The sequence below is a fragment of the Arachis stenosperma genome, chromosome 7, assembly GCF_014773155.1.
Source record: "Arachis stenosperma cultivar V10309 chromosome 7, arast.V10309.gnm1.PFL2, whole genome shotgun sequence".
NCBI lineage: Eukaryota > Viridiplantae > Streptophyta > Magnoliopsida > Fabales > Fabaceae > Arachis > Arachis stenosperma.
In genome coordinates, this window is record NC_080383.1 from 33,827,995 (window position 1) to 33,840,457 (window position 12,463).

The window sequence follows — 12,463 nt, forward strand, 5'->3', positions numbered from 1 at the left end:
TTTAACATGAGTTTTTCGGTGACAATTGTTCAATTTTAATTAGTTCATTTAACATGTTAATTTGATTGTTCTACATCTTTTGATGTGATGTGTACATTTTTGTGTTGCTGAGAATTTTATGCAGAGAATTCCTGCACCAAATGAACTTTATCAACTATGCAACTGGTATTAGGCAGCTGAATCCAGATGATGTCAAGTGATTATTTTTTATCTGGATTCACAAGTAATAATCTGCTGTTACAAGGAAATTATCCAGCAACTCATAAGTTAAATGCATGTAGAAATCGTTCTCCTCTTGGAGCTGCTTATGTGAGAGCAGACTCATTCGACACTGGCATCACTGGTTCACCTAATTTGCTGGATTATTATCCGTGTAGCGAAGCCACACAGATGAAAGCTAAGTTATCCAGAGTTCGTTTCCTCCTCCGCTTCTCATGTTGGGAACGGAGTGAAGGCCTAATTGGGAATATCATAGAGGCTTCATGTAGCATCCCTCAGCAAAGTTTGGAGCAACATAAGGAGGACTTAGATGCACCCCTTTCTTCTGTTGGAGACACATGTTCCCTGGGACATGCTTCAAACCAAAATAACAACATTGGCATAAAAGAGTTGATGCATCTTTTGCCAGAACACTGAACTTGAGGATGCTGCATTTTGCGGCAGAGTGACTTCGATTCTTTGGATGACATGGTCACGCAGGTATGAAGGTAATTCCCTTCATATGATGAAATGGCGTTTTGGGTCACAATAATTATATAGAGAAAAAATAATAACAACCATTCGAACGGCGGCCACTTCTCTTCTTTTTGATTTATCTTTTATTCCTCTTTTGTGAGCTGTGTAAAAGGATTTGATGCATTTGTATACTTGCTTTCCTTTTATCAGCTGTAGTACTGAATTTGGACCTTAATAACATAATTTAGAGTTGTCATTACATGAACAAAATTGTCAAGTCTTATAGTTGTACGCATGATTCATTTCCATTGACTCGTTACTATAGCACACAAGCCAGGCATTATTGACTAGCTTGTTTACTCAGCATGTGTGTATCTCAAATAGTGTCTATATAATGTGGAAAGCATGAATTTTGCGACATCATTGTGCAGAAGATTGAATAGAAGGACTAGTGGTATAACTTCATGATTACTGCAATATTATCTTTCAAATTGAAGCTAGATTAATGAATTTTCTACACATTATGTTACATGTTTCTGGAGAAGGTCTGAGTCTTGTGTTCAGGCGTTGGGTTACTAAAAAGACAGCTGCTTCAACAAAGAACCTTGGAGTAAAGAAATGAGATTCTACTTTACTTAACATATAAGCAAGACTATTAATTTATGAGCTATAGGCTATATAGCCATAGAAATGTCTATTACTTGATATATTATGAGCTATGCTCTATATTTTGTGAACATAATTTCTATTTTATAATTTGTCTGTGGAATTCAGAAGCTCATTCAAATACAAGTATAGAAGAAATGTCTCTCTCATGGCTCTTTTCCTTCTCACTCTTGCTTTCACTAGCAACCAACCAACTTGAACACTTAGTTTCTTCTTTTGGCCACAAAACCTGTTTAAATTAGTCACAAGATTTTGACCCCAATTTTATTCACAGAAAGCATTTAAGTTACAAGTCCAATTTTCAAAATCTGGACTTATTAGGCCGCATAAATTAGTCACAAGATTTTGAAACCAGGATTTCAAAATAGTCACACGACTTTCATTGTTGACAATATAACATACGCTCCAAGAAACAAGGATTTCATTAATTTCTTAATGTTTTCTATCATTTTATGGGAAGTGACTCGCACACTTTTGCAATTATGGCAGCCCTGCATGCACATCCTGTTCAACTATTTATAATTTAAAGAAAATAGAAAAATGATGAATTTGCTATTTCTTGGAGCCATACCATGGAAGAAGAATCCACAATTATAAAGAAAGAAAATGAGAAGAAGAAGAGTGCATCACAAAGGCGCAAGAACAGAATCAGCTTTTCTGCTACCCTTCCCAATGATGTATGTGGTGGTCCATTTGCACATTGTTTCTGTGCAGTAAGTTACTCCTCAAACCCTTTTGTTGAAATTAGAGAATCAATTCTTGAAATGATTGTGAATGTTGGGGTTCATGATTGGGATCAAATGGAGGACTTGGTTTATTGCTATGTAGCTCTCAACTCATCTCAACTTCATCATGTTATATCCCAAGCATTTCTTAGTCTCTGTTGTCCAATTTGTAATCATCACATCATGTCTTAAATAATCCATTTCTTTAATCATTCGTACTGACAAATGAACGATCTCAATTGACCCTTTCAACTATGAATCTTTATCATTAATTGTATACTCTTGTAGGATCTATGCTAATGCCCATCTTAGCAATTAATGATAGAAATGGACATCTGATATGACCCATTTTAAATTGTTTTGCAACACTTGATCCAAATGAAGTTTTGAAAAACTTAAAAGCAACAATGTTAGTACTTATTAAGACATATGGCACAATGGTAACCAAATTCTCTTCTATTAAACTGCACATTTGTTCCATCCGTCTCCCAAGGGCAAAATAGAGAAATTACATTTTTGCAATTATTTACAACTTTTGACCCAGCAGTAATCACTTAACTCAAAGTATACGGTACCTAGAAATAAATTAAGAGATCACTGTTTTTTTTCCCTAATTAATACTAGTTAATGATAGTAAGCTCTAAAGGTGATTTAATGAGGATGGAGCATACAAGTTACTATCTAGTTAAACATTTTGTATGGTTGAGTTGTATGATTCTTACTACTTGTTAGTAGTTTCTACCTCTAAAACTACATTGCTAGTAGGTGAAGAAGCTCTTGGTACTACAACAGCAGTTGCTTGTGGCAATGCAGAGTCAGCTGACACTTCTGCTGCTACCACATTTGACTGAGCCAAGCTTTTTGGTTCCTTCTTTTTTCCCCACAAGAATGAGTACAATCCTGATATTATCAAAACCATCCCCAACAACCTGCGAAATTAAAAATGCTATGTAAATGTAAAACTAATCAGCTAATCAGATTGGTTTGCTTTCTGTAACCATGAATCTAATCGGATTACTAACACTCCCATAAGCTATCTTTCATTAAGAAAAGCTACCATTACATTAAGATAGCGTTTCGTGGAGAGACAAAGACCGAAAGATTGAGACTGAGAGACTGAGAGACTGAGACTAAGAGATAGAGACTGAAATAAATTTCAGTATTTTGTTTGATACAAAGTGGGAGACAGAAATTGACATAAGAATGAAGCTTTAATTTAATTTGCACAAAAAATAAAATTAGAATTAATTAATTGAAATGTGAATATTTTAGGTATAAAATATTATTAAAGTTTCAATCTTCGTCTCTAAAAATTTCAGTTTCCTGTATCTCTACTTTTTGGAGGTACTGAAATATTGAAATTTTGGAAATAGAAACAGAAATTTTAGTACTAATTTTTGAACTAACAAATATGATATTGAGTCTCAATTTCCCAATTTCTGTATCTCAAAACAAAGGCTACTTTAAGTGTTATTATAATTTAGAATTAAGATCCATTTTATGCGAATCTTACAATCCATTCAATAGTTAAATAATATATGTTGCGTCCGCGTATGAGATAAAATAAATACAAATAAATAAAACTTAAATTTAGATAAGGTATGAAATTGAAGAATTGAAAAGTGGTAAAATGTCAAGAAGGGAAGAATGTCACATACGTTCCAACTTTTAGTGGTTCACCAAGTACGAGAGCTTCTGATATGGCCACAAAAATAAGAGCAAGGGGATTAAACATTGGAGGGTATGTTGGTCCTTTTACTGAAATGGCCCATGAAAGTAAACAAAATGTTGCACCCGTAGCAAGTGCTCCCTACACAAAGTTTAAAACATATATATTTTAATAATCAATGCTACATGATATATAATTATTGGATCCCATTTCAAATTAAATCATAATATAATAAAAAAAAACTAACATTATTTATACAAATACTAGAGGCATGCAAAATGTGTTACATTAGTGAATCTTGCAGACATTAATTTATTTATAGCTTTATTAGAAACAACTAGAATGATTAGAGCAGAAATTTTATGTATTATTTGTTCTATTTCTCTACAATGAGTGTACTACGCATTACTATAAAAAAAAATGCTAAACGATATAAAGGATCACTATTCAAATGAATATGTGATACATAGAGATATCATAACATCACTTTTAATAAGATACTAATTTAACCATCCTAATCCTAATGTTTAATTAATATATAAAATATAGTAGTGGAATAATATCTTACCGAATAGAGAATAGTAACAAGCTGTAGATTCCAGTGTATCTTCCAAGAAGCACCGCTGGAATCTATGCATAAGCCAATTACTGCAGATTGAATTGATGCCATAATACAAGCTAGCATTGTTCCCCAATATTTAAATGGAAATTCTTTCAGCAACTTTACCTGTTTTTATATAAATTGAGAGTTAGATAGTTAGATATTTAGATATCATCATCATATATATTCAGGGAAATTTTCACAACACTCAAGAAATGGGGGTTAAGAGAGACCTGTTGATTGGAATAAGATATTTATTATTGGGTTTTTGCTATATAGTATATGTCTAAAAATTATACAACATAGTTGTATTATATTTTATCATAATTAAACTTTATTTTTTTAAAAAAATCAATATAGAAAATCATTTCTTAATTAAAATTAAACCAATACTTTCAATATAATATAAAGTGTTAACATAATATTATTTTTAACTAAATGAAATTATGTGTAAATTATAGCATATAAAATTTATTTAGGGAAATTAAGTTTTATTATTAAAAAAATGTTAGCATACATATGTAACATATTTTTCAAAAGTAAAATATATACATCCTTAGGGTGCATTTAGTTTATGTTTTCATTTTCAATATTTTTTGTTTTTAAATTTTAAAAAAAAGTGAAAATCAAAAAATAAATTTTTTGTTTCTTGTTTTCACTTTTTTTTTACAAAATTTTAAAAATAAAAAATACTAAAAAAAAAAACTCAAAGCAGACGTACCCTTATATTTTGTTATACTTTAAAAACCAATTTCACTTTAGAATATATTATTCGTATTATTTTCTATATTCTCTATACTAATAATTAATTACTAAATAAATAAAGCACTAATGAAGAAGAATATATATATAATATTGGAGGAGAGAAAACTAATGATAAAAGATTATTACTTGCACAATGAACCAAGCTGTGTATGAGAAACAGCTAAGAACCAAGAAGATAGTTCCACGAAGCATGTTGGTCTTGTGAGTCAAAGCAGCAGAAGAATGAGAATCATGGTGGCCATGGTGGCGTTGACCAATGAAGAATTCATGGCCTTTGTAAAGGCTTGTTACCAATGCACCTCCAACACACAATATTGCTCCCACACACTTTGCTCTACCACCCCATGTTTTCACCCTCAGTTTCTCAATTCTTCACATCAAAACGGTTATAAATTATCATTGGGTTATTAAACTAGTGCTACATATATGAAATATTGCTAGGCACATGCATGGAAAAAGAAACAAGATTGAGAAACAAAATTATTAGGACTTAAATATTTCACCAAAATTTGTATCTTAATATATAGGTTCAAGTTTCATATATATACATGTTTTTTTTTTACATTTTTTAGTAAAATGGATTCGCTACCAAGATAATTAAATTTTTTATATTTATTATAATAATAACCAACTTTTTTATAACACATTGAAATTTTTTCTAAATACAAAATACCAACTATCATTATATTTTTATTCGTATTTTAACTACAAATATAAATTTAGCTTAATTATAAATATAATTAGTTTTTTTTTATTATATTACTTATACATTTTGATTATAAATATGAATATATAATACTTGTATTTTAGTCAAGTGAGGTACCTGCATATAATAGACACAGCAAATGTGCATATTGGAACCAGGTTGAGAAAATTGATGGAGTAAGTAGCTGAAGTGTCCCTCAACCCATAATAATACAATCCCTGAGCCATTGTCATTCTGCAATATAATTGGTGGAAAACAACTTCTTATTATTCTTATATATTCACTCTACAGAATTTGTACCAAATATTGTAGGCATGTGTAATAAATAGAAAATGTTAATGCGTTACAAAAAACAAAACATAAAAGGGTAAGGAGTATAATTTTTTTCAAAATAAAAAAATAAACCATCATAAATTTTAAATTTTAAAATTTAAATTATTAATATAAAATATAATAAATAAAATTAAAATTTATTTAATTAACAAAAAAAAACATAATACTCTTAATAAAAAAGATCAAACATATGACTCATCTACATTAAGCAGATTTACTAATAATAGATATATAATTGACATTCGATGTAGAATGTTCCTTAAAGTAATCTTATAAAAGATGTTAATTGAATATAAATATAAAGATAATGAGATAAATACAGAATGAAGTACTAAGTATAGACAACTTTCAAAGTGGTATTTATGGGAGAAGGCATATAAATTTCTATTTTAGGCACTGAAATAAAGGGATATACACAATGCAAGTTCTCTGACCATGAATTTATGAGCACTATTGATCATTCCGTGAAGTTTTCATACCATATTAAATATTAATTTCTTTTTCTATTTTAGCTGTCATGATTCATGAACATGAAGAGCTCCAATTTCCCATTAACCATCCACCAGAAATGAAATAAAATAATTGAAAAGAAAACAAAAAGGGTTCTTAACTTCTTATATATGCATTTATTTATCTCCGAGTAGACACTGATCTAGCTTCATTCATTTTCTAAATACCAGTGATGAAATTGATTTATTTATTTTTGCAATGTCGATGAGTCCATGTAATAATTTCAGAAAAGTAAAGGTGTTACAAATCATTCAAGTCTCATGTACAAAAATACCAAAAATGCAAATTATTGTAAATACGAAGAACCGATGATAAGTTGCCATCAAAGACTAATAGAAATTAAATTAGAAAGAGGTTACCCTCATTACTTTGTCACACTTATTTGTCTTTATCAAAAAAACCTTGGTGATTTGAAATATATCTTCCAAGATTTTAAACAGCACATTCCCACAGTGCGAATAATTGTTCCATAAAAGGCCAATGTGAGAAGGTAAGATAAGGAAAGTCATGAAATCTTTGAAAAAATCAAACTTCAAAATTATTCTAACAGAATATCATGTTCCATATGATAATCGATCTCTACTCAAGTTTATCTTCATCGTCATGAATTTTAATTCTTTCGAATTGCAATGCGTTGCATTTATATGTTCCTTTATTTAGGGAAAATAAATACTTATTAATAAAATATATAGATTTAGTAATGCAATAATGGTATTTAATTAATCAATTTATTACTTGAATTCTTCAGAATCATTTTAATTTACAAGTAGGGACCAAAGAATGCTTACCCAGTTAAAGCGTTAATGAAGATCCAAAACCATACTTTCAAAGTGAATTTCTTTTCCCTGTCTCTGCAATAATGGGTGGTGGACGAAATTTAATTTTATTAGATAATAATAGTAAAGGTCCGTTAAGAACAAATATAGAAGAGATCATGAAATTCAAGGGTATATATAAAACTATTAGACTCAAATAAATTATTGGTTACTCACATAGTTCTGACCAAAGTCAATGCTGAAATTTCAATTTAAATAAATGCTGAATTGCTGATGAGCCACATTATACACTAAAAATTTTAGACGGAAAAGAAGAATAAAATTGAACAGAATTCGGTGATAGGGTAGATGAAATTAAAATAAAGAAAATGCAATAATAATTTCTCTTTATTATATGGCATTTTTTACAAAAGAAAAAGTTTAAACTAAGAAAAGAAAGAAAAAAGAAAGAAAGAAAGATGTTGAACTGTGTTGGGGTGATATATTACCATGTTCAATAAGAGAACTAACACGAGAAGCTTAAGATAAAAACTAAATAACCAAACTAGATATATATATTAATTAAGAAATTGAATGATTAAAATGAATTATTATGATTATACCTTTCAAAGTAAAGAGCAAAAGGGGCAACAAAAAGAGCAGCAACAACATGGCGATAAGAAGTGAGTGCGAAAATGAAGGTGCCATTAACCAATATCACTCTTGATAGAAGCTGCATCCCAGTTGCGAATATTTGCACCATTAACATACTCACTATGGCTTGTGATGACTTCATCTTTTCCTTCACACTCTTCATGCTTTAATTTCTCTCTCAAATCAATCACTTAATAATAATAATAATAACAACCTTAAAGCACTATTTATAAGCCACCAAAATTAAACACCTCTTCCTACACAAGAACGAATTAATTAATAATTAAACAAGATAGTTATGTTTCGATTATTATTATTTTTAAGGAGGTGTAAGTTTTGTGTGGTAATGTTATAGGCTTCTAGCGGTAAGCGATACACACCCACCGAAAATGAAAAAAAAAAAAGGAGAAGCTTAGGGACACTGTGTTGTGTTTATTAATGGCACAGAAATAAGTGAAGAGGGGAAATAAATGCAATTAGAGAAAATATTTGAAAGCAAATGGAGACAGATGCCATAAAATAAGAGCAAAACTCTTTTATTAGGAAACACTCCCTGTCACCCTCCCATTCGCCTCCTCTATCTTCTTCTCCATTATCAAAATATGTTATGTTTGTACTATTCCTTATTTTCTTTTATTTTTATATATAAATAGTTATTTTTTATTATAAAATTGTTTTTTCAATTTTTTAAGAGTTTAGAATTTAAAATAAAAAATTTCAAAGCTTAACTGACTAAAATAATCCGGATTTTACTCGAAGTCTTTTAAATTTTAATATTTCGAATATAAGAATTCAAATGTATTTTGAAGTGAGATAGAGAGATACAGGAGAAATGAGATTCCTTCTCTTTTTAGGAAAATTAAAATTCCTCATTTTAAATATCCAAAATTTCTGATTAAAATCTCTTAGAATTTTGAATTTCTAAAACAATATTCAAATTTATTATTTTTTCATTTTTTGAATTATTTTTTTCTCCTTTATGTACCATTCAAACACACTAACTTCTTTTGGAATATAAAATAAGGATATATTATTAACATATAATATTTATATTTGTATTTCCTAAAATATGTGATTAATCTTCTTTATAAATATGACATAAAAACCTATCATATATTACACTAAACAACAACAATAATAATAACCATTCTTATATATATTATTATACATTAATTATTATGAGCATGTACGTGTACATAGACTGATAACTAATTGGAAAATTTTGTGAAGGTCATTGGTGGCGTTCCCACAAGGAGTCAAGGAGATGCTGCATTCTATACAAGGAAGTGTCATGATTATAAAAAATTTCTTTTAATAGTTTGAATTTCATAAAGCTAACCATGGAACTTAATTAAAATGCTTTGCTAGCATATGGGATCAAAGTTAGTTACATATGGCAAAAAGTGATTTGATGGCAGGATAAAGCTTTTCTTCTTTCTTTAATTTATTTTTAATATTTTATTTAAAAAAAATTCTCAGATTAAATCAAATTTAATTCATTTTTTTTATTTCTTTAAAAAAATTCAACAATCCCGTATTGAAAATCATAAAACAATTTATATGTTGTTGATTAAAAATATAAAATATCAATCTTTAATAATTTTATCATCGTAGGATTGTTTTAAAATAAGATCTTTTAATAACATAAAATATTATAATGAGTTGAAAATAAAAAATAAAAAGATCTTCAAGTTTCAAATAAAAATTCATTAGGTCATGTAAAAATAGCAATTCAAATTTCAATTTTTTATTCATGTGCTTTTGAATTACTCTATCATGTTTTTCAGATGATTTTTTGAACCCAAAAAATATGGCAAGACGTTTTAGTTTTTATTTTTCTAAAACGGATAATGCTGAGGGCACGTTTTTCCTGTGAGGTACTGAGGTTGGACTGTTTTGGTATAATAATAATAATAACAATAATAATAATAACAATAATAATAATAATAATAATAATAAATTATTATTATTATTATTATTATTATTATTATTATTATTATTATTATTATTATTGTTGTTGTTGTTGTTTTGTTGCTTTTTTTTAATTTCTTTGGTATTTTTATTTATATATCTTTTCACTTTCTTGATGTTGTAACTTGTTTAGAAACACAAACAAATAAAACGCTCTTCTTTTTTCTCAAAATATATATTGCACAAAATGATCTTATATAGATGTGTGTATAGTTAGATGATAAATAAAACTAAAAAAAATGGAAAATAATAAAAATCTTAAATTTCAGCTTTATTTAAAAAATATCAGAATACACTCATCATAATAATATCCTCTTTTTACCAAATTGACATAACTTTCACATATTATACAATTTAAATAATCATTTTATAGATTTATTTATTAATTGTACCATGCATAAAAATTAAAAGTATTAACTCGCAAAAAATTAAAGTATATTATTAATTATAATACAAACAAATTATCTAAACCAAATAAAAAGAGAAAAATAAAGATAATAGACTTGTTTAGGGAAATTTTTATGAAAAGATATTTTTTTAAGTGAGTTTTTCTTAAAAAAAGACCTTTAAAAAAATAAAAATAATTTTATATTTAAATATTTCACGTAAAATATTTTTTTATCTAATAATTATATTTTAGTATAATAATATAAAAATATTTTTTATTTTTTTAATATTTTTATTTTTATTATTAAAATTTAGTTAAACATACTAAAAAATAAAAAATTCTAAACAATTTAATAACATTCAAACAAACACAATATATAAAAATTAATAAAACAAAAACAGACTAATAAAAAGAGACAACAGAAAAATTTGAAAGAGAATAGAATTTCTAATTGATCATCTGTACACTATACTTGATTGAGAACTTTTATTTAAATTTGAATTGATGCTTCTATATATAGTTTGTTAGTTTTTTTTTTCCCTCTTGATATATACTATATAGTTGTGTGTAATGACTCTGGAATGCCCCACATTAATTGTGGTCATACTTTATATGATATATACCAAATTAGCATGCTGCAAACTAGGAATCTAGGTTATATGAATTCATTAGTGGGAAAATATCACATGGATGCTGTAATTTACATTTAATGAAACAATGATCTGTCAAATGACATATATAGAATTAGGAATACGTGATTTAATGGATAACAATAGGATCAATCCCTTAATCCCTTTGCATTTGGCCACTGAAATAAAAAGTACTTTCACCCTAAAGAGGGAAAAAAAAACTTTCATTTTGTTTGAATAAAATAAAAATAACTTTCCACGGTGAATAGAATAAAAATTTATTTAGGTAAATATTTTAAAAAGGATTTATTTTTATTTTTTAATGTGTTTGATAAATTTATAATAATAATAATAAGAATTAAAACGTTAAAAAAATAAAATTTATTTTTTTTAGAAGTTATAACTCATAAAAACAATAAGTTTAACTAATAACATTGATTGACATGAATATTTGACACAGGAAAATAGAATAAAAAAACATGAATTTTCAACATGAAGATATGCTATCATATTGCCAAATACAAAAATTGTAATATATTATTAATATCAAAATGTTTAAAATTTAAATTGGCCTATGATTTACATTTTACATAACAATTTTTTTAACAGAACAAAAAAAAGAAACTCACAAACTCTCAGTCAAATAACCGAAACAAAATAAAAAAGTTGTGAATTCATTCAAAATATATCTATATATATATACTTTTTAATAATTCCCACCTACGCATGATCAAGACTGTGTAGAATAAATTAAGAGGCAAATTAAGAAAAGTGACACATAAGAGAGATTTTAAGAAAGAGTAGAATGTATGTCTAATAACTCATCTATATATATACTTGATGGGAGAAGCTTTATTTGTTTGCATTAGAATTGATGCTTCTAGCTAGGTTGTTATTTTCCCACCCTCATAGTTGTTTTTAGTGACTGGATTCCACTACGTTGTGTTCAAACTTTATGATACACAAAACAAATTAGCATGCTGCTACAAAATGTAGTAATATATGAAAATAATAATAATAATAATACATATGAATACGAGTGAAGAGATAAAGAGATTATTATTTACCTCTTCTAGAGCTTCTCAATTTGAATAGCCTAAAAAAATAATAGTATCAAGACCCTTTATTCTGATGATGATTTTGGTAGTATACATCCAACAATGGTGACATTCACAAATCTCTGAAACTTCAAAAGGGTTTATTTAGGCTACTATAAATTGCAATAGAACAAATTATTCTTCAGCAATCTATAGGAAAAAAGAAATGGTATCCTTTCTAATAGAAGTACTTTACACGTATATATAGTAGTATGTAGTTGATAGCATAGGTTCTACAATTGAAGAACCATGATCATATATATAACATTGCTCGTATGAGTTGTGTTTGAAAAAAGAACATTAGAGAAGAGAGAGTTGC

At 27.6% G+C, this 12,463-nt stretch overlaps 1 protein-coding gene across 1 annotated transcript; it reads right to left on the reverse strand.

Moving 5' to 3' along the window:
• Positions 1 to 2,525: 2,525 nt before the first annotated feature.
• Positions 2,526 to 8,229, reverse strand: LOC130942255 (WAT1-related protein At5g64700-like). Its single transcript, XM_057870976.1, has 7 exons — positions 8,029 to 8,229; positions 7,439 to 7,501; positions 5,925 to 6,041; positions 5,228 to 5,471; positions 4,304 to 4,462; positions 3,725 to 3,876; positions 2,526 to 2,995 (listed from the first exon to the last, which is right to left on the reverse strand). Exons 1-7 carry the CDS (start codon positions 8,220 to 8,222, stop codon positions 2,788 to 2,790), a joined length of 1,137 nt encoding a protein of 378 aa, XP_057726959.1. The 5' UTR covers positions 8,223 to 8,229; the 3' UTR covers positions 2,526 to 2,787.
• Positions 8,230 to 12,463: the final 4,234 nt, after the last annotated feature.